Source organism: Columba livia, chromosome 3 (assembly GCF_036013475.1).
Source record: "Columba livia isolate bColLiv1 breed racing homer chromosome 3, bColLiv1.pat.W.v2, whole genome shotgun sequence".
NCBI classification, from domain to species: Eukaryota; Metazoa; Chordata; class Aves; order Columbiformes; family Columbidae; genus Columba; species Columba livia.
In genome coordinates, this window is record NC_088604.1 from 74,258,533 (window position 1) to 74,278,442 (window position 19,910).

The following is a 19,910-nucleotide window of genomic DNA, read 5'->3' on the forward strand; positions in this document are numbered from 1 at the left end:
ATTGCTTCTTGTCAGTGAAGGAGGACGTAAACAAAGAACCTCATTTTCTCTGAAAATAGTTTTCCTCCTTTCAACCTTTAAGTGTTTTTATCTGATCTTCATAGGTTTGATAATGGTAAGCTGTTACTTTACCACCAAATGTTCACTGACAACTGGAACATCTGGAAGTACAACAGCTGCTCTTCTGCAGAATCAGGTGCAGCTGTGCCTTGTTAAGGTCTCAATAATTACGAAGGGCCAGGCTGTGTGTTTATTGTGCAATTCCAACAACAAGTATTTTTTGCTGATTTTGCTTACAAAACATTCAAAAATCAGTGGGGTTTTTTTTTGGTGTGTGTGTGTGTTTTGGTGTTTTTATTTGTTTGTTTGAGTTTCTTGGTTTGGTTTGTTTGTTTGTTTGCTTTTTCCCTCCCCATGATAGAGGCATCAAGTTATTTAACCACTGATACATTCTCTAAGGATATTTATGGACAAATATTTCCTATCAAAAATTGTTTAAGAAAATTATTTCCCTCAATGTCTTTCTACAAATCTCACATTCTCAGGTTAGACTTTGTACCTGACTCTGAGTTCTGCTCAAACCTTTTTGCAGTGTTTTATTCACATGTATGAACTGGGCTTTCAGGTTATTGAAAGTTATTGCGACTCCGGTGGGGGTCACCAGTGACTTCCCAAAGGGAGGGAGCTTTTTAAACTTTAGCAAATATGAAGCTGTGTTTCAAAATAATCCCAGAGAGTGGTGCAAAACATGGGAAAAATAAGAATGTAAGCAACTGGAATAAATCCTGAAGTTTCTTCACAGTTCTGCTCCTTGTCTTTAAGTTCTGTATCAAATTAGTTGAATAATTTTTGTTGGATTTTCAAAACTTGATGGTAGTAGTACATTATTGTTTTGCATCAAGAGATGCTGGTGTGTTGTGATCACAGTAAGAAGGGTGCTCAGACTCTGTAAGGTACCATTTAAAATGCTATTTTATTAGAGCTGATGCAATAAGGAGAGAACAACATAGAAATAAAATAAGAAATCCTCAGTTGCACATGCAAAGGATCTTTGAAAAATAGCACTGTATTATTTATTATAAAAGTATCTGTTTGATATGTTTACATATGAAAACTGTGTATGGCACAGACATTTCAACAGATAATACAACATACATTATGGCACACGTTTACACTTCTGGGAGGAGGGGGCTGGACTAGACAGTCTCCAGAGGCTTCAATGATCAAACTTAACCATGTGTTCTATGACTCTACAGACTGAAATAAGCAAGTTGCTTCATTGTCTTTGCTTTGGAAAACTATGCAATATGGAGAATGCCAACTGTTTTTATATCAACCGGGCATCCAATTTTTCTTAGCAAGTCAGATCCTTTTTAAGGTAGTGTTTATTTGTAATGGCTGGTGTTGTGTTAACATCTGAATGTCTGTTAGTTCTACTCCGTGTAACTATACATTTAGATGATTCTTTTCTGCATTATACTAGTTTTATACTGTTGCAGTTCTGAAAATCTCTATCAACAGATCATCATAGGTACATATTTGCACTTTTTCACTATCTCACTTAGAAGATTACAGAAATCAAAGGGGTTTTGTCCCCTAAATTCAGTCCCTGCTCGGTCTGTAAAAGTTAATTTCTAGTCTTTATCTGTATATTTTCAATTCACAAAGTTATATGATTTAATTATACAGTGTAGTTCCACAAGGAGGGAAACTAAACACGTATAGTGCCACAAAAACTGGATTTCTCTTGTCTGAAACTTCTTTCTCTGGTTTTGCAGTTAATTGCATTATGGAAGAATATTGAAGGACAATTTCATTTTATGCATTTCGGAGTCTGGTAGCCTGAGCAACTTGTAATATTCAGTAGGATTAAAAAAACACTCCAGAGATTTAAGTGAAGACCAAGTTTTGACACAGCATTGGTAGAATGAAATTATTGGCAGAGAATATAGAAAAGTTATTTTACTGCTCAATTATACATTGCATGATCTCTGATAAAGTAATGGTTATTTGGTGATGCATGCAGTGAATTAAGGTGTTTTGGTGTTTTTTAAAATCTGTTTGCCCTTTAAGTAAAACTATATTATTGTGTAAAAATTACTCCCAAATACTGTTTCATTGCATTTCATTGCAATAAAAAATGTTCACAGTTTTTATGTACATCTCATGCATTTAGACAAAATTCAAACTAACTGGTTTTAAGGAAAAAGGAGACAGAGGTAAAATAAAGACAAATCAAGGGCCAAATCTGGATTGAAGCACAAAATCAAAATTACAGACATTCTTAGAGCTTTGTAAAGGTCCTCAAGCAAACCACAAACCAAACAGCTCTTTGAAGGGTTCTGCCTGGACGCTGTGGTTGTAAACAGTCTGTGACCTTTCCGTCAGTGCCCTTGATCACCTGATAAAAATTAGTATTTTTTGTTAGAGCTGTAAAACCAGGTTTTTAGGAAACCTTCTTGACTCCAGCTTGTCTGCTGACTTCTACCCTACAAGAGAACTTCTGGGAATGCAGTTATCAGAAATTAATATGACTTAAAATCTGCTGCCTCCTACAAAGGCAGCTAATATGCCTGAGACATGGGCAAATTTATATACACCAGAGGGTCTGAGAAAGTCCTAAGTTTCTCCAGCCGATAACTGGTGCATATAGGAATCTTGTTAGACATGGACTAGTTCATATCCTCTTGCCTCAAGACAGGAGCCAAAGCACAACAGTGGACTGAAAAGATAAACAAAAGTTGACACGTGACAGTGCAGGATATGGGATCTGACAGCTGCAAAAACATACTCGGTAGTGTTTTCAGCATATGTTCATTTATGACACTTCTCATGGACTTTCATATCCCATAGAGTCAGGCATAAGAAAAATCTCTGGGGGAAAATGCTAGAAGGAAACCTCAGCTGTTCTAGGATCCGACATCAGCTGAGACATACTCATATTTACTGGGTTCTGGCTGTAGAGAGGTTTATGCTCCCACATTCCCAGGTAGTGACTGCCACTATCGGATGCATCATGTTTCGGTGGAGAAGCTTATCTGGAAGAACAGAACATATACTGCGATTTTAAAATACCCTTAATTAATGAAGAACCAATGCACAGCTCTCAAGATAATACTGCCCATGGAAGTCTGCCTTGCAAAGGAAGGAAGGGTTAGTGGTAACTGGCAGAAAGTCCATTTTGTTGATGTAAGCTGTATCCACATTATTGTTGTTATAGTCTGTTATAGCCAGAGTGACCCTCTTGCGGACTTTGCTTAAGGTGGCCTGATAATTCCAGCTGGAAAAGTAGATGTGACAGCATAACCAGGCTGAGTCAATTATGTAGTATCACCTAGTTCAGAAATATAAAAGTGCTTCGATTTAAAAACTATCTGCAAATTATTGTTACTGCCTTCTTGACCTGGGTGTGGAGGCTTGGGGATTTTTTGAGCTTTTCATCAGTCTGAGTTCTGTAGCCAGTAAGTCATGCAAAAAAGCCACTGATCATTGATTATGAATTTTTGAAATTTCACGTTTAATATCATGACATGTTGTGAGACATTGATGCTGTCCTGAGAACCTTTTCAGACAGCATGTGTTTCTTTTAGGTGTAACATTATTTTCGCTGTTACATTTTTAAAAAAAAAAAACATCTGCATGCTCAGATTTGTGTGTCTGTTTGCTCACTCAGAATAGTGCAAGGTTTCCCTCTAGTGGTTAAAACTCGTACAAACGTTCTGAAAGCATAATGCAATATCTCTATTACCTAGTTTTTTGTAATTTTACAAATAACAATAACAACTAGATGTTATTTGTAGATGTAATCAAACTTCCCTGCAGCCTGAATAAACAGAGACATATTACAGAGCAGAGTGCAATCATGCAGTTTATTTTTTTTTCCAAAGCCAGGTCTTCTTTTCATTGTTGTGGGCTTGAGTTGTCTTGTGTAATGGAGAATATGTACCCATTTGTATCAGTACATGTAACTTTCCCCTTCCTTTCTCGCGGGGGGGGGGCGGGTATTCTCCAGTTAATTTTGTTGTTGTTGTTGTTGTTGTTGTTGTTGTTGTTGTTGTGGCAGACACCAGTGTCTCCAGAGACTTAAACTGTGGCCCTTTTTCACTCTGTCTGCAAACTCCTCTTCTCCTAAGACACAGCAACAGATCATACAAGGGATAAAGCATCACATGGTCATTCCAGAATTTCACGCTTGCTTTATGGGAGCTATTTGGTTAATTCCTCTTCTGTCCAGGGATTAATTTATAGAAATGAACGACAGAAGAGGAAGCTTGAAATCCATTGTTGAGCTGCTTTTAATTACTATTCTGTTTTGGAGTTCAGTTATAGTGAGTTGCCCATGCCCACCTGTTTTGTCTAAGGGAGGTACTGGTTTTGCTGCACTTGTCAATAGATGATAACTTGATCCCAGTTCCACCCTGAAAATTCCACATATCCTTGATTGACAGGGAGTAAGCAGAACTATTGAAAAGGATCAGGCTGACCTTGCAGAGGCAAATGTCTTTTTATGTAGAGCTTTTCCTCCAGATTTAGTTTTACATGGTTCTGATAGCTTCTTCATAAGCTTTATGTAACATTTATGTATGTATTTGTACATATGTGTTTATATATAATTTACTTATGTACTTATATATTATGTACATATTTATACACTGTGGTAGTGCTTCCTGGTTTGAGAACTTTCAGGTGATATTTTCATCCAGCTTTTATCTTCCCTAAAGCACTTGTCAGAGGTCCCTGTGCCCTAAGTGTTCCTGCTGGTTCATATTTGTCTGCTTCTTGAAGCTTTGTGATCACTTCCTCTGCTAGAAACCCCAGCTAAATGTACAGCAGGGTAGACTTCAGCTGGTTTTGGACTGCGTTTTGCTCCCATCATATTTACTCCCATTATGTTTTCTTCTTGAATAGGATTGGTTTTGAATACCAGAGGGCTGCCAACATGTCACCATGTTACTGTCATGGATGCTGAGGATGTGGCAGCTCAGTCACAGCCCCACTGTAGGACAGAGGGTTGGTATTGGAGGCTTGGATAGGAAATGGGCAGTGAGAGAAATGTAACATACCTATAATATGAGAACATAAGAAAAACCGTAGGACACTTTTGCAGCTCCAGAGGCATCTTTATTACGACATGCTGATGGCTTTTGTTTAGCTTCATGCAATTTGTTACCTCCTTCCATGTTTGTTTTCAATTCCAGACTAGTCTTTTTGTTGGGGCTGGTGAAAGGCACTGAACTGCAGGTGGTTTTCACATCACTGACAGAGACAAGCTATGCTATGTGTTCACAGGCAACAGGATTTCTCTTTTGTTCAGCTTCTGCTGCCTGTAACCGTATTTTTTTCAAGTGCTTCTTTCAGTGTGACTGAGAACAAATCAACAGGAAGGTCAATAAACTGTATAGTGCAGACATGTGTGAGGAGGTATGGGAAGATGTAAGTACCCAGAAAGAAACTTGGAGGAAAAGACTGAAGTTGAGCAATAAAATTTCCATATTGGAAAGACAGTTCTTTCTGGAACTATGTTAATTTATTTTGTAACATATAGGATTCTAGTTTAATTGTATGAAACAAAAACCACAACCTCATCCCTTCCTCCAAATGTCTTATCCGCCAAAATTTAAGGGAAATAACTGGGTCTAAGTAATATCTGTTCCCCAGCCACAGGTCTCTTGTCTGACATTTTGAATTTTTCTGTTTTTTTTTTTTTAATTTTTTCTTCCTTTCCCTCCTCCTGCAGTGCTGTTTGTTTCTTATTTCGCATCTTGGTAGAGATACCTGAGTTGGTCTCACAGTGGGCAGGAGAAGAAACTGAGGGATCTGTAATGTAAAAGGAGCTGACTGCTAAATGGATGTTCTTTCTGCAGTGACTTTCCCTCTGCTCCAGCAGTGTGGAGCTCTCCTGAGCAAGCCAAACAAGGCAGCTGTTTCAGCACTTCTTTGAGCTGCATTTTCAGAATGCTGACCATACTTAACTTTAATAGGTAGCTAAGCCATCCTATATTTAATAGAGGTCTTTTTCTATATGGCATGGTGTACAAATGGGAAAGAATAATCCTAAACAAACTGATTTGGAAGATTTCTACTGGGACAATAATTCTGTTGTAGTGAAACTTTAATGAACAATATGCACGGCAACAGAAATCTCTCCTGAGGCTTCTTTGCAGAGGCCAAGATAAACCATATGCACTTAAAGTACCCTGGAGTGTCCTAAATGGTAGATTATAAATGAGCTGTGCTTAAATGAAACTCATGTCAACTAGATTACACTGAATTGTGGATACTGTTACTAAGTTGCTAGTAATGTACACTCAGAACTAGTAAACAAATCACACTAACAAGTAACCAATTCAAGAAGAGCAAGCCCTGATGCTCTTGCAGCTCCATCCTGGGGGAAGTAATGAGCTTGGTTTCAAACTGCTTATCCAATAAATAACAGGAGCAAGTACCAAAAGGCTGGATGTCGCAGAGGCTTAAAAAAAACCCCAAACAAACAGACAACAACAACAACCACACAACTCCCCCCCCCCCAAACAAAAACAAACAAACAAAAAAACCAAACCAACCAAAACCGAGAAAAGTGAGTCTTTTGGCTGCTTTCAAAGACTCCATCTTGCTAGTGAAGCATCTTGCTGGAAGAAGACCTGGCATCCACTTGAAGAAACAAGGGAAAATTCTAGAAACACCGATGTTAAGGTACACAGACTTCACAGAAAAATGTTTCCATGACAGAGGTGGCAGGCTGGGGTTCAGCCGAGCTGCTCAGGGTGAGGAACGGTGTTGCTCCACCACCAAGGAAGGGCTTCAGTGTTGCTCCACTGGACTATAGTGTCATGAATGATGCTGCAGCAGCAAAAAATGAGACAATAGGTGTGGAACTGGCCATAGATAAGAAATAATTTGTCACTCTTCAATGTTGGTGATTACAGTAGTGAATTTTAGCAGTTGTCAAATATTAGCTTTCAAATGACCAATCATTGTGGTCACAGGGAACAAGTAACAGCTTAATACAAATAAATGGCTATGTTCTTCACCTTAAATAAATGCATGATTTCCTATCACACCATCAAACAATTGCATATTACGTAAGACAAATAAATCTCAAAGTATAATGAAGAATAAGCAAATATAAACATAACACAACCCCATTAATAATTTTTTAAAAAATAATCACCCAGTACACCTTCTAAATGTACTTGTGAGCACATCTCTTACAATGGAAGACTTGAAGATTATAATTAAATCCTAAACATCACTAGGAACTATCTGAAAAATCCGTTTTGCTTATCTTGATACCAGTCTTGCTTTTCTCTTGAATCACTTGAGGTGTGAAGTTAAATAATTGCTCTGGTATTACTGATAGCTCTATTTCCCCCTATAAAATTCCTTGGTTAACTAAGTATTTTTGGAAATTATTCAGTACTTTTGAAAGAAAAAAGAAGGATTTTTCTGGTGATGTATGTTATTTTTCTTTGTCTTAGCTTAGACGTCTCAAAGCACACAGAAGTCAATGGAAATTAATGGACAAACTTCATCCTTTTAATGTTTTTTGTCTTTTGTATTGTATGTTCACCTTTACAGAAGCCAAATATAACTCGTGAAGCAGCTGCATACTTATTTGTATAAGCAAATTTCAAAATAAAGCGTCATTTTGTTAGGGGGTTGTACCATTGCCAGCAGAGAAGGATCAAGATCTGTGCATGGGATTGTTAGGTATCAGAGCAATGCTGATATAGAATAAGAAAAAATTCACTGGATTTCGGAGAGTGTTTGCAGTGAGTGTTGGGTAAGTGCAACACTTCAATGCTTGTTGAATATTTTATATTATGTGCTGTTTAAAAGAAAATTATCACCATTTATTTATGTCTCCTTGTTCTGTTTATCTATAGGCATCAAGTTTATGTCTGTTGCTCCACGCTTAATACAATTTAAAAAAGCAAAAGGAAAATTTACAAATAAGAACTTCTCATTGCTCTCTGGTAGGGAGACACTTGGGGAACTGCTTCAGGGTTTAAGTAAATTCTTCTCCCAAAAAATCTTCTAGCCAGTGCTCCAGGAAGAGGGGTCTTTGAGGTGTCTCTGTCACCAACAGCTCTCACACAGCTGCAAGCCTGGCTCTGAGGCTTCTGCTGAGGCCTGAGCATCTATGGTTAACTTCCCAATGCTGGTTTTGAGGAACTTATTAAAACTGTTGAGCTTCCAGTAAGATTTCTACTTTTTTTCATTGGAAGTTTTGAGAATTTACCAGTTTTAAAGATCAGGTCATGTATGCATATGCGTACAGACTGTGCACACACATACTGACTTCATGCATGCCGGTATCACATCAAGTGCTTTAAAATTACATGGTCAGAAGGCTCTGTGAAAGTGCAAAGAATTTGCATATTTATTTTATCTTATATTTATTAAGAGACTGCCTGGGATAAAACATATTCATCTTTATCATAGTTTTTAAATTAAAAAATCTGCTAAAACTGAGAATCCCCACAAACACTTAACAATTGTCAACCTGCACCATGCTTCCTTGTTTGCTCATGCCGGCTGCCAAGGTGCTCTGTGCAAGGGTATTTCTACCCCACTGGGAGCAGTTTTGACCGTTTTGGCCATATTTACTGAGAAACTACTTTGTTGCCTGGAGAAAGGGAGGTTTTGTGGGTTTTGACTGAGGAAGAACCGCAGGGGCAGTGGCTGTGGCTGAGAGCTGCTGTTTACTCACTAATTCCCTGGCAACCCTCAACAATGGAAAAGCAAACATTGAAAAGATTAATGATAGAGCCAGTTTTAGTGTTCAATTTCTTACCAAAACTAAAGGCAGCTACCAGCCTAGGCAATATTAATTCTAATAAACAAATGATTTCTTACCTCTGAAACCTCATGCATTAAGAATATACCTCCTCCCCAACCTTTCTGAGGTAGCAAGATATTAAGCTGATGAAGAAGATCAACTATGATCAACAGTTCTTGGATTTTTCTTTTTACTTTTAATGGGATATGTATAGGATATATGCTGGCACTGTTAAGTTAGTCACTCAGAGACCTTCTTATCAGTGTTGTGGTTTGAACATCTTTTCCATGCTCTTGATTTCAGGGAGGTTTCCTTAGAAAATCCTGTTCTTCATAAGTTTTTACCTGCTGTGCAGTGGATGTGGTGCCTAAAGTGATGTAACAAAGAAACAAACAAAAAAAACCCCCACCCAACCTGCATATGGTGCTATACTCAGGAAATCACTGGGAGGCTGGAACTTTTAGCTCCATTTCCATTTGACCTGAAGTGGCAACCTGTCAGTGCAGAAAACTCTCGTGTCCTGTGCAATACCAGGATCCAGCCAACACTACTGCAGGTAAGAGAGGAACAGGCTGACTCAGGAACTTCATGTTCCTTCTTGGGTTTTGGAGGGAATTACAATATAGGGTCATGGGCTCTACTCTTTTCTTTAAATATCATTTCTTAGCTCATCCTTTCTGATCTGTCCCTGTCCAGTCCTCTGTCTTCTCTACATCTGCTTCCAGTTTTTTTTTTTTCACTCCTATATTTTAGTGGACAAGCATCTACTCAGACAGCCTGGACCTCTGTTGTTTCAGATTTGTAGAGTTTTTTAAATAAAATGTTTCCAGTAGTACTGTAGATAACTCTGAAGGGAGTTTAAGCCTGTAAACAACATAATGTTTCCTAGCTACACGTGATGGATCTGTCATATCAAGTATTGCACCTGGTAGGGTGTGTATACAACTTATGCAAACCACTTACATTAAAGTAGGAAGAAGGCATTAAATAATTTTCTCGTGAGCAAATGAGGTTCTTGGAGACTCCACTTTTCTCAAAGAATGCAAAAAAAAACCCTTTAAATCCTCCCACAGCAGAACAAGATGGGGAACCTCACTAGCTTCAGCTGCTGAAATATACTTTCCTACCCTAATATTTTTAAGGTAAGTAGCAAATTCCTGGCCTCTGTCTTGGAAGGACTGAAGTGCAGTGCCCGAAGAGGGGAAGCAGAATGTTTGTGTTGCACAGCTGTCTCAGCAATACTGGTCTCAAATAGAAGGGATACAAGCTGTAGCAGTGTTATCCTATAACATCTTTTTTGAAATAAACATTCTTCTGAGCTACTTAAACATTGAGTGGTTTCCTAGTGGTGGTTTCGTTGTGGTTTGTTTGTGTGGTGTTTTTCTTTCTTTCTTTCTTTCCTTTTTTTTTCCCCACATGCCATTTGTTTTCTCATGTTTCCTCCTGTTATCTTCATTTCCTGCTTTCTGCAGTCTTTGGATGTTAAGCACTTTCTCTGAATTTAAAGGCTGAAGATTTAGCTGAAAGACAAGGTTAGGATAGCTTGGCAAATGCTTCTAGTGGTGAATAGGTTTTGGTATTCATTGTAACTAATTCTTACATCTATTCCTGTTTGTCTAAGGCTTGAGGATTTAATAGTGAACGAGCATCTAAGCCACTTTACCTGGTAGAAATTTTGTGATTTTATAGGTTTTTTGTATTGCATGTATCCTAACAGTGGTTTTTTATATATAGGTATGTTTATATGTACTTCTATATGTGTATATATATGCAAAAACATACAGAAATACATGTATAAGTATGTTTACAGTTTTGAAGTCAGGAGTTCAGCCTGGGCTAAAAAAATAACCTACTGGATGAAAAAAAAAAAAAATACAAACCACAGTATTTACTATGTCAGTATGACACCTTTGCTCATGGTGGTTTTTACTGCACATCCCTAACATGGATTTTTGGAAAGCAGGGCATGGAAGCAGATGCTTTTAAGAAGGAAAATCATATGTCACAGCAGACTGCCAGTGATCTGGCAAGCACGGTACCATGTTCCAAAATAATAATTGACAAGATCATGCTTCCTTTATCCCTAGGCTGGGTTTCCAGCATGAATGAATCCTCTGGCAAGCAGTGTCCAATTTTATACAGCTCAGAAGCCAGTGGTATGATGGGCAACAGTAATGACTCAACAGAAGACCTGAACTATGATCAAGCTTTTCAGCATGCAAGGCAATTAGGTAATTTGTCCCGTTCTGCATTTTTTTCTCAAAAGTTTGCTTCCAGTGTAACCCAGGCTGGAATTCATGATGCAAGTGACACCCTGGAAATGTTCACTCCTCCTCTGCTCCCTGACTCAGAGCTTGGGATGAACCATTATACTCCCACCTACAAAAACATGGAACAGGTTAGTTTGCTTTAAATAATCACTGAGTTTATAACTGCATATTACAAATTTCTGGTAGTTGCACAGCCTCTTCAGGAAGAAAGGATCAGTAACTTTTGTGTCTGTCTATTGGTAGGAAGCTTTACTGGCAAGCACGGATAAGTGCATCAGAATCCTGTGTTTGATTATGTTGCTCTAATAAATCCATTAAATGAAGTGCTTTTCCCAAGAGACAATAATTTTCTTCTCTTGTTGGATAGTTACTGTTATCTCCTTCCCTCTGGTGAAAAAGATTGCTTGTTCTGGCCCCACATACTCATGTGTGTAAATGTCGCGTGGCATTTTCATGTTCTTATTTCTGTACGTCTTTCTATCCATTCTCTTCTCATCCTCGATCCTCTTTTTTTGGCTTTTTTTCCATTTCTGACTTTTCCTCTTCTTCTTAGTTTGGACAAAGAAATGGACAGAAGTAACTCCACAGTATCTCTTCCAATGAGTGCTCCATGGGCTTCTTTTAAGATAGTAAACAATACAGTGATTCAGTTGCACATTTAAACAAACCCCTCATGTTTCCAATATAATTGAATGTATTATTTAGGGTGTGTCTATGCTGGCAGCTTGCAATCCTTTCTCCACTGGAAGTCTATCACAATTTTAGCCTTTTTTGATAATGTAAAAATCATAAGTACCTGTGGTAACAAGGCAGCATCTTCTGCCACTTCCTTAAGAACAACTCACCTCAGACCTTCTTTTCTTATTACTATTGGTACCAGAACCATCAAGAACCACAGTTTGATACTGTATCTTCATGGCGTTTTCAGACTCCAGGGCAGCAGGACCAGGTGACGAGGCAGCATGTGGAGCAGTTGCAAAGACTGGTGGCTGAACAGCAGAAAATCATTGCGCTTTACAACCCAGGTACTTGGGGGCTCCCACCTGATGCTGCGGCACCCTTGTCTGCTGACACTTACACTCAGGCAGTGAAACATGGCAGTTCCTTAAAGAAAGAGAAGGTTTGATGGTTGTTTCCCATGGCTGGAAGGTTGTTCTCTAGCAGCTGGGCTAAAACATTAATTTCTTTACACACATTTTATACAAGCTGTAAACCCCATAAAACATTTGTTTCCATTTTTGTACACTAAAATTCCAGGAGAACTATGAGGAGCAGTCCTTTATATTTAATTATAGTCCTCCCATACAGACTTATACTGAAGTATGTATTTGAATGGTACTGCAGAAAATTATAGTATAATGGTGAGCATTTTTTTTTATACCTATATATGAAAGGTACAGCTTAAACTTAGATAAAAGGAGCAGAAGAAAGGCAACATGCCAAGCTTCTGTTAACAGACTTACCTTTAATAGTACAGCCTGTTTTTCACAGCAAGATACAACCCATTGAACAGCTTCATTTTACCAGTGATATTGCCAGAAAACGCCATCTGCTCAGCAAGCAGAAAAAGAGGAGACCTCCGCTTTCAGCCTTGTCCAGAGTAGTAGCACATTCTCCTCAGCGTGTGACCCCATGATGTAAGAAGAATTTAGGGAAATCATGTAGACTTGTGACAGCATTGGCCAGGCTTTATCAGGGCTGCTTGTGCAGGGAGTATCTGTAAGGGCAGGAAGGTCAGGGGATCCTTGGATTGCTGCTGCTCCTCAGACAACCTGCTGCAGAGGCAGCTTCACCTCACCCATGTGGTAGGAGTCCGAGCAACCTAAGGCATCCCCTGTCTGCATCTCCGCATTGTTCTGGCATCAGTTTTCTCAGTCTAATTTCAAGCTTCTTTACCCAGTTGAGGAGCTGCAAGGTCTCATTCTGCTAAGATACCAGAGGACAGTTAGGAGAAGAAGATGATGGCACCTTGCATGATAGAGCTCACTGTAGCCTGATGAACAGCTGTAGGGTTTTTTTCAAAACTTTCTTCTCATGTTCTAACCGTACAAAGTGTGACAAGTGCTCTCAGTTAAAGACAGCCATGTATTTTGCTGTTCCTCCATGCATGTACAAAAATACTTCATAGCACACCTAGTTTGACCAGTTTGGATAGAATAATTTATAATAAAAAATCAATTTCGGCTGCCATAAAAGGAACTTCTGTTTGCAAAGGTCCTTGCAAAATAGTAAGCATTACTTCGGGTAGAGTTAACAATAATAATAATAAAACCAACAAGAATTTATGGTCTTTTGCTTTTTTCCCCCTCTTGGAAACTCTGGGAGTTGGCACTTGTTAGTTGGCTTTAGAGAAACATGACTTTATATTATTATTGCTTAAAAGAAAATGAAACTTTAGCAAGTTTAATCTACCTTGCTAATGTACATAATAGCAATTATTAGCCAACAAAATAAAAGGCTTTAGAAAAGTGATACCAGCATGCCTGGCTGTCGTTGTATGGATTTTCCTGATGGAGCAATGCCACTGCAAAATAGTTGTCAAGAGCCACTGTTGAATACTAGGGAGACGGCCTGAGAAAGAGACAGAACGAAGACTATGGCTGAGTAAATCATGTGCTTTTTGCCTCAGAGAAAAGCTGGGTTGGAATGGCAGGCAAATGCTCAGTGAGTCGTCTGTGATGACCAGGTTGAACAAATACACAGTCTGAAGCTTCCAAGTTTTCCAATGAAAGCAGAACAACCACAGGGCAATTATGTTTCTCATTAATACCTGCCCAAATAGCACAATCTGCAGGACACTTGTTGTTAGTTCCACCAGTTTGCTGTGAGCAGAACAGTTAGGCTGCACCACTTTCTTGGTTCTCAGGAAAGAATGAACAGTGTGAGAAGGAAAGTGTCCTTGGTGTTGTTAGGCTTAATCACGCAAACTCCTCTTCCCCCCGCCTCAATGCTGTAAGTCACTTGATACATTTCTGAAGCAAGGAAGTACGGTTTGTATCATGAACTCAAGACCAGCCTTATAAAGTAAGAAATAGATTTATAGGCCCTGTTTGGGTGTATTTACATATCCAGATACATTTAGCTAACATATAAAGCGACAAATCTGCACTGAAAGTTCTCATTTGTTAGTGGAGGCGATGTAGGTTGAGGGTAGCAAAAGACATTTCATATTCTAGTCCCATTAAGCTTTAAAGAGGCAAAATATGAAGAACTACTACTATTTTGGTTATGATTGATGATTGCAGCAAGCATGTTTGACAATTGAAATAAAATAACAAAAGCAGAATTTCATTCTTTCACTCTGAACGTGCAAACCAGCAGGGAACATGAAAGCGACATTGTTTTTGTGCAATATCAGTCTAGTAAGAGATTTCTAGTTCAGTGCAAAATATTTGTCTTAAGCTCCTCTAATTTTTATTTTCTGATAATTGTTTTTAGGCTTTTCTGCTTCTCCTGGGATACCTTCCCAACTAGGAGACATGATGCCACTCTTTCCATGCTCATCCACTACTCTAATTCCTGACCAGTTGCCATCAGAAAAGTCTTCACAGGCTGAGAGCCTGGAGGACTTGCAGACCGCTCCCTTGTTGATGTGCTCAGCTTGGCAAAGCAGATCCTTGCTGTTCGTGCCAAATGAGAGCAGTTCAGAAGTCTCGGGAGACCATATGCAGCTTTCAGACTCAGGTGGGTAAAACGTGCTGGAAATCTGGAGCTAAGGCTGTTGTGCAGATCCTGTGAATTTTTGCCTTTGCCAGTGGTTGTTATTGATTTTATTGCAGATCAGGGAAAGGTGCTTTGTTTTCATGATGGACTTGTTATAAAATCTTTTAAAGTATTTTAAACCTGTTTTTTTTTTTTTCTGCTTTTAAAATCACAGTTATGTTGCATCTCATACTGACAGAGAAACTGGAACTTGTAGATAGAATTGTAGCCAGAAGTCATTCAATTTGAAAAGCTGGGTTATGTGAAGTAGGGAATATGCTACATTTAGGGGGAGAAGCATAAAAAGTAGGAAGTGGATATAGCTTCCAAAGGTGAGAGAACATGTTTCTTTATCTAAGAAGGCCTGCTCTTCATCAGCAATCTTGGTGTTTCTCACATTGATATGGAGTTGCATTGTTTGGAGGAAATACAATGTAAACTGCTACTTGGTGTTTTCTTTTTCCTACGCTTTGCCAGCCTTTTCTTCTGTGGGAAGATACCAAATGGTGACAAAGAAGAGAGAGTGATTTGCAAGAAATAGAAAGTTTATTTCAAAATGAGGGGAAGAGGAACAAAAAGAAGTGGGAATGAAACGGCTTAAAGGGGATGACAATGTAAATCGAACCTGCATCGTGGATACCTTTGAACTTCAGTAGCAAGACCTGACTGTGATGCTGTGAGACAGTCCCATAGTACAATTGAAACTTTGATTTCATATTCTTCAAGCTAGCTCAGGACCAGTACTCTCACAGAAAGAGTCTTGTCTCCTTGTGCCCAGCACCACTATTTTCTTGCGGGGTTAACCTGAACCTGGCTCAGTTGCCCAGTGAATTTTACCAGATAGCTTCAGAAATACTTCTGCCAGCACAAATGTAGGGAGGAATGTGGTTGGGGACATCAGGAACCTGAGAGTAAGAACACATTAGGACAGGGGGAGGTACAACTGCCTTTTTGACAGCAGCGCTGACTTAGACTTGCTTTGTGTGTGTGTAAAACATCGTGTTGAAGGTGCAGAGGCCTTAATACATCAGGTTAAATCCTGACTGGAAGCTGGTCAGTGCAGATACCTATGAAAAACCCTTCAGCTGAATGTGTGCTTGAGGACTGGGCTGAACTGAAACCTTCCTGACTGTTGTGACAAGTGTGAGGTTTTTATTGCTGGAAACATAAACATGAGTGTACCAACAGCTTATATAATACTTCGCATTCTTATTTAAAGGGATAAGCACCGAGCCATTGCTTCAGTGTACTGGGAGCCCCACAAAACAACTTTCCAGACAAGATTCTCAAGAAGAGAACAGAAAAGAAAACAAAGGTGAATTACACAGCTGCTTGGACACGTTCTTGCCTTGCACTGGGGAGCACTAGTTGAAAATTACAGTGCTGAGACATCTCTCCTATTAGAGCATGCTGGACACAGCATAGCTCCACATGTGAGACTCTGAGAAGGGACACATGTTCTGCATCACTTGCAGCTGCCAACCCACTGGGTCACCTCTGGTTCCTCAGACATATTCTGGTGCAAGGCAGATGAGAAGGTGACAGAAAGAGCACCACTTGCCTGCTGCCAGACTGGAGATTTTGGGTGTGTAGCTGGGAAATGCTGAAAGGGAAGGATGTAAAGCTTTTGTATGCTTCTTGTAGGACCAGAAAGTCTTTTCAGTATGTTGTGAAGGACTTCAGGAGCTCAGAGTGCATTAATGTGATAAAGTGATCTATATAGTTCCTGGCTGCTGCAACAGTGTGTTCTATAAATGAGCCGGTAAAGGCTGTTTGCTTCAGCTGATAGGCCTAACTTGAGCTAAAAGAGAAGTCTCCATTAGCTGACACTTCGGAAAAAAGATTAATTGAAGTGGGAGCCTTCTTGTAGTGAACATAACCAGTAAACTTCAATAGAAAGACATACAAACTTGCACTTTTGTGAAACAGGGTAGAAAATGCCTAGTTAGAAAGTCTCATGTGTACAAATACAGTTTAATGAACTGGCTTGTAGGTCACATAATTACAGACACATGAGTAGTTAATGTCTAGCAAAGAGTCTTCATTGCAATGTCCAGCAGTGAACACATTATCCAAGCATTACAAATCTCTAGAGGTAAAGAAAGAGTACAGGTCATACCATTTGCCCATTCCTTATTTCTAGCAACTAGACTTGAGGATAAGGAGCCTCTTTTTTTCATGGGTTGCATCCTTCCACCTACTTAATTCAATTGTATTTTGTGGACTGTTTTCAAAAATCAAAATCTTGCATATGTTGTTGAAAACATAAACATTTCTAATTGATTTCATTATGTTTAGTTTTCATTTATTCATTCTATAAAGGCTTTGTTTTCATTGCCCTTTTTCTTGCTGCTTAGATAACAGTCAATTAAAAGAAACAAGTTTCCCTGAAACTTTTTCTACTGTCAGAGAAGAACAAAGAGACCAAGTAAAAGAGGAGATTCCTCTATCTCCCTTCAGTATAGAGGGGAGGATGAAGACTGGAAGCATGGAAGACAGGTGAGAAATTACTTTAACCAGTCAGTCAAGCTACAAAAGCATGTTTTCCTTGATTGTACATACACTGTGTGTGTTATATTTGTAACACAAAAGTTCTTACCTTTGCTTGATAGTGGCCAGGTACGCATGGGCAGGGATCGGACAAGTTCAGGGACTGGCAGTTGATCTGCCTCTATATAATAGGATGCTGGTTTAGCCAAGTTAAATGAACTGGTCTTGCAATTATGATATTCAAAGGCTAGAAGTAAGGCAAAAGTTGGCAGGGAAAGAGGTAAGATCTTTTGTTATACCATCATTTCTTCTGCAGTGGCCATCAGTTTGTAATAGCAGCATCAATCTGATTAACTGCTTCACTCTTGTCTTTGCTCGTCCTCTTCAGCTGTGTCAAGACCAATTTTTATGTGCCTGTATAGTGAGCAGGTCAGTGAAGTAATCCTTGTTAAAATTATATGGAGAGGAAAAAGGTACCTTGGTTGGCATTAGTGATGGAAGAAAAGCTCATAGAGTTGTTACCTTTCCGCAGCTGATGCAAACAGAAGTAACAGCTTTTCAGCACATGGAGCCTTCCATCAAGTATAAAAGAAACATCAAACTTCTAAGCAAGTACAGACTGGGAGTAATCATCATTAGTGTGTTTTACTGTGTTAACCATGTGGGAGCTGGGCAGAGAAGGAAGACAGGGACTTCCACAGCAAAAAGCTGAGAAGAGGTGGCAGGACCACAAGTACCTTTTGGCTAGCAGACCTGACCTCATATGCCTTTTTGGATCAGCAGTGAGCTTCTGAACTCTGTTTCCCAGTCACCCCGACTCGCTGTGCTTTGGTTCACATCATGGTCTTAGCATGAGCTGGAAGAAATTGAAGCGGAGAATGTACAACTTCCTTGAAATGCCTATTGTCTAATGCTGAGTCCTCAGCAAGAACAGTTTTGGTCTACAAATCTAATCTTGTTAGGCCATGCTGCTTGCTAACAGAACAAAAAAGGAAGATATCATCTGTGGTACAGCGGTGATAGGTGGAGTATAGAAAGAAGAGTAACTTGCTGTGTGACTAGTAACTCTATCAAACCCAGGATTTTTTAATATGCAGTAGAAATTATTACTAAGTGCTGTAATTAAGGCTCTAAGCACATTTCTAACGAAATAAGACATGTCCTTGTTTGCTGTATTATGCTTCATTTTGAGTCAGTGTTCAATTTGTCCTTCCGCAACACTATAGACATTATTTTTCTCCTCTATCACTCTTCACCAGCTAATTCAAACCACTCTGTCAGAGAGATAGGGAGTTCTTTGTCAGTGTAACGAGCTCTAGTCTGGAGAAAATGCTTGAAATATTTTTTTCCTTTTAACTATTTTCTGGTTTTAAGGACTGATCCTAGCCAAAAAGCTCTTACTTGCTAAAAGCATAACTAATGTTTAGTCTAGACAGGATGTTTTAAAGTCAGACTTACGTGTCATGTGATAGTGGGCTTTTTACTAACATGCTTCACATAAAAAAAAAAAAATGGAGAGAATATCTCAGTTCTAAATTCAACATCAGCTCCATGATATTTATTGAAAGAAAATTATAGGGTGTTTCAAAAAGATGGACCCACTTTTGAAGCAGAGTCCATTCAAATTTGGTCCATCTTTTTGAATCATCCTGTAGTTGGAGAACCTGATCAATGAGTACCTTCCTGTTCCTTGCCTAGGCCAATCATACCAGAAATTGGTACTGGACAGAAGCCTTCTGAAGAATTTGTTGAAGAACAACTTACAGTAGACAATAATCTCATAGCAAAAGAGCAGAAGGAGCATCAGGTACTGTGTCATTGGTGCATTCACTTTGTTTTTGACAAGTTCTCATGGACTTGGGAATTGTTTGGGATCTGTTTTGGCTCATTGGGTGGCAGCGCATTTTTCCACTATTCATTCAAGTCATGTTGGAAGATTTTTTCCCAAAAGCAAAAAAAATATTACTCAGTCACAGCTGTATTCCCCAATGCTTCTCTTCTTCTCTTTCCACATACTTTCTGGCTGAGAGTTTGTGCCGGAGTATCAACATACTTGGATAAATTAGACCTCAAGGTTGGTTCTGTTAGTTTATTTTGTAATAAATGGTCCATGCAGTCTCTCATGTGCAACTAATGCGAGAATGGGGGCACTTCCAAATATAGTATTTGTACAAGCCCCAAGTACAGTAATATTGTTCTGCTTTTTGCCTTATGTGCAGTTTGAGATGAGTTTATGTCTGACACCCCTGGGTATCAGTATTTTGTTAGGCTTGTTGACTTGGAAGATGCACATTTTGCCATTCAGGAATTTTCTCAATGCCTACTCAGCAAAATAACATCTCAGACTGTTGCACACACACACACACACACACAAACACACACACACATATATATATTTCTGTGTCACATTGTAAAAAAACATTCAAACTTCCTTTAAAAACAGACAGAACTTGTCTCATTTTCTTCTATGTAAACACTTAGCACCATCTTAACTATCTGACTCTGCTAAAGAATTAATTGAGGTGTCACGTGGTGACTGTTTCTAAAAGTTCTTGTACCTTCCCTGTAGTCTCAAGGCTCTTACCTATGCACTCAGTTATCCATAGCCAGTGTGTTTGAGACTTTTGGTGTCTCAGCTTTTTTCATTATCATAAATATCTCCCTTT

The 19,910-nt window shown here is 39.0% G+C and overlaps 1 protein-coding gene across 16 annotated transcripts in view; it reads left to right on the forward strand.

The window, feature by feature from the left end:
• The first annotated feature begins 7,646 nt into the window (after positions 1–7,646).
• LOC102084790 (centromere protein J) overlaps positions 7,647–19,910 on the forward strand; it is a 39,018-nt gene continuing 26,754 nt past the window's right edge. For 3 of the 16 annotated variants that reach the window (XM_065057621.1, XM_065057620.1, XM_065057625.1), the window contains exons 1-7: positions 9,692–9,924; positions 10,870–11,180; positions 11,933–12,077; positions 14,491–14,736; positions 15,974–16,069; positions 17,112–17,253; positions 18,943–19,051. In XM_065057621.1, coding sequence (XP_064913693.1) covers positions 10,884–11,180; positions 11,933–12,077; positions 14,491–14,736; positions 15,974–16,069; positions 17,112–17,253; positions 18,943–19,051 — 1,035 coding nt within the window. In that variant the 5' untranslated portion in view covers positions 9,692–9,924; positions 10,870–10,883. Of the gene's footprint in view, positions 7,784–8,624; positions 9,339–9,660; positions 9,925–10,869; positions 11,181–11,932; positions 12,078–14,490; positions 14,737–15,973; positions 16,070–17,111; positions 17,254–18,942; positions 19,052–19,910 lie in introns of those variants that run through there. The other 13 variants (XM_065057624.1, XM_065057618.1, XM_065057632.1 and 10 more) reach the window with 13 other exon arrangements.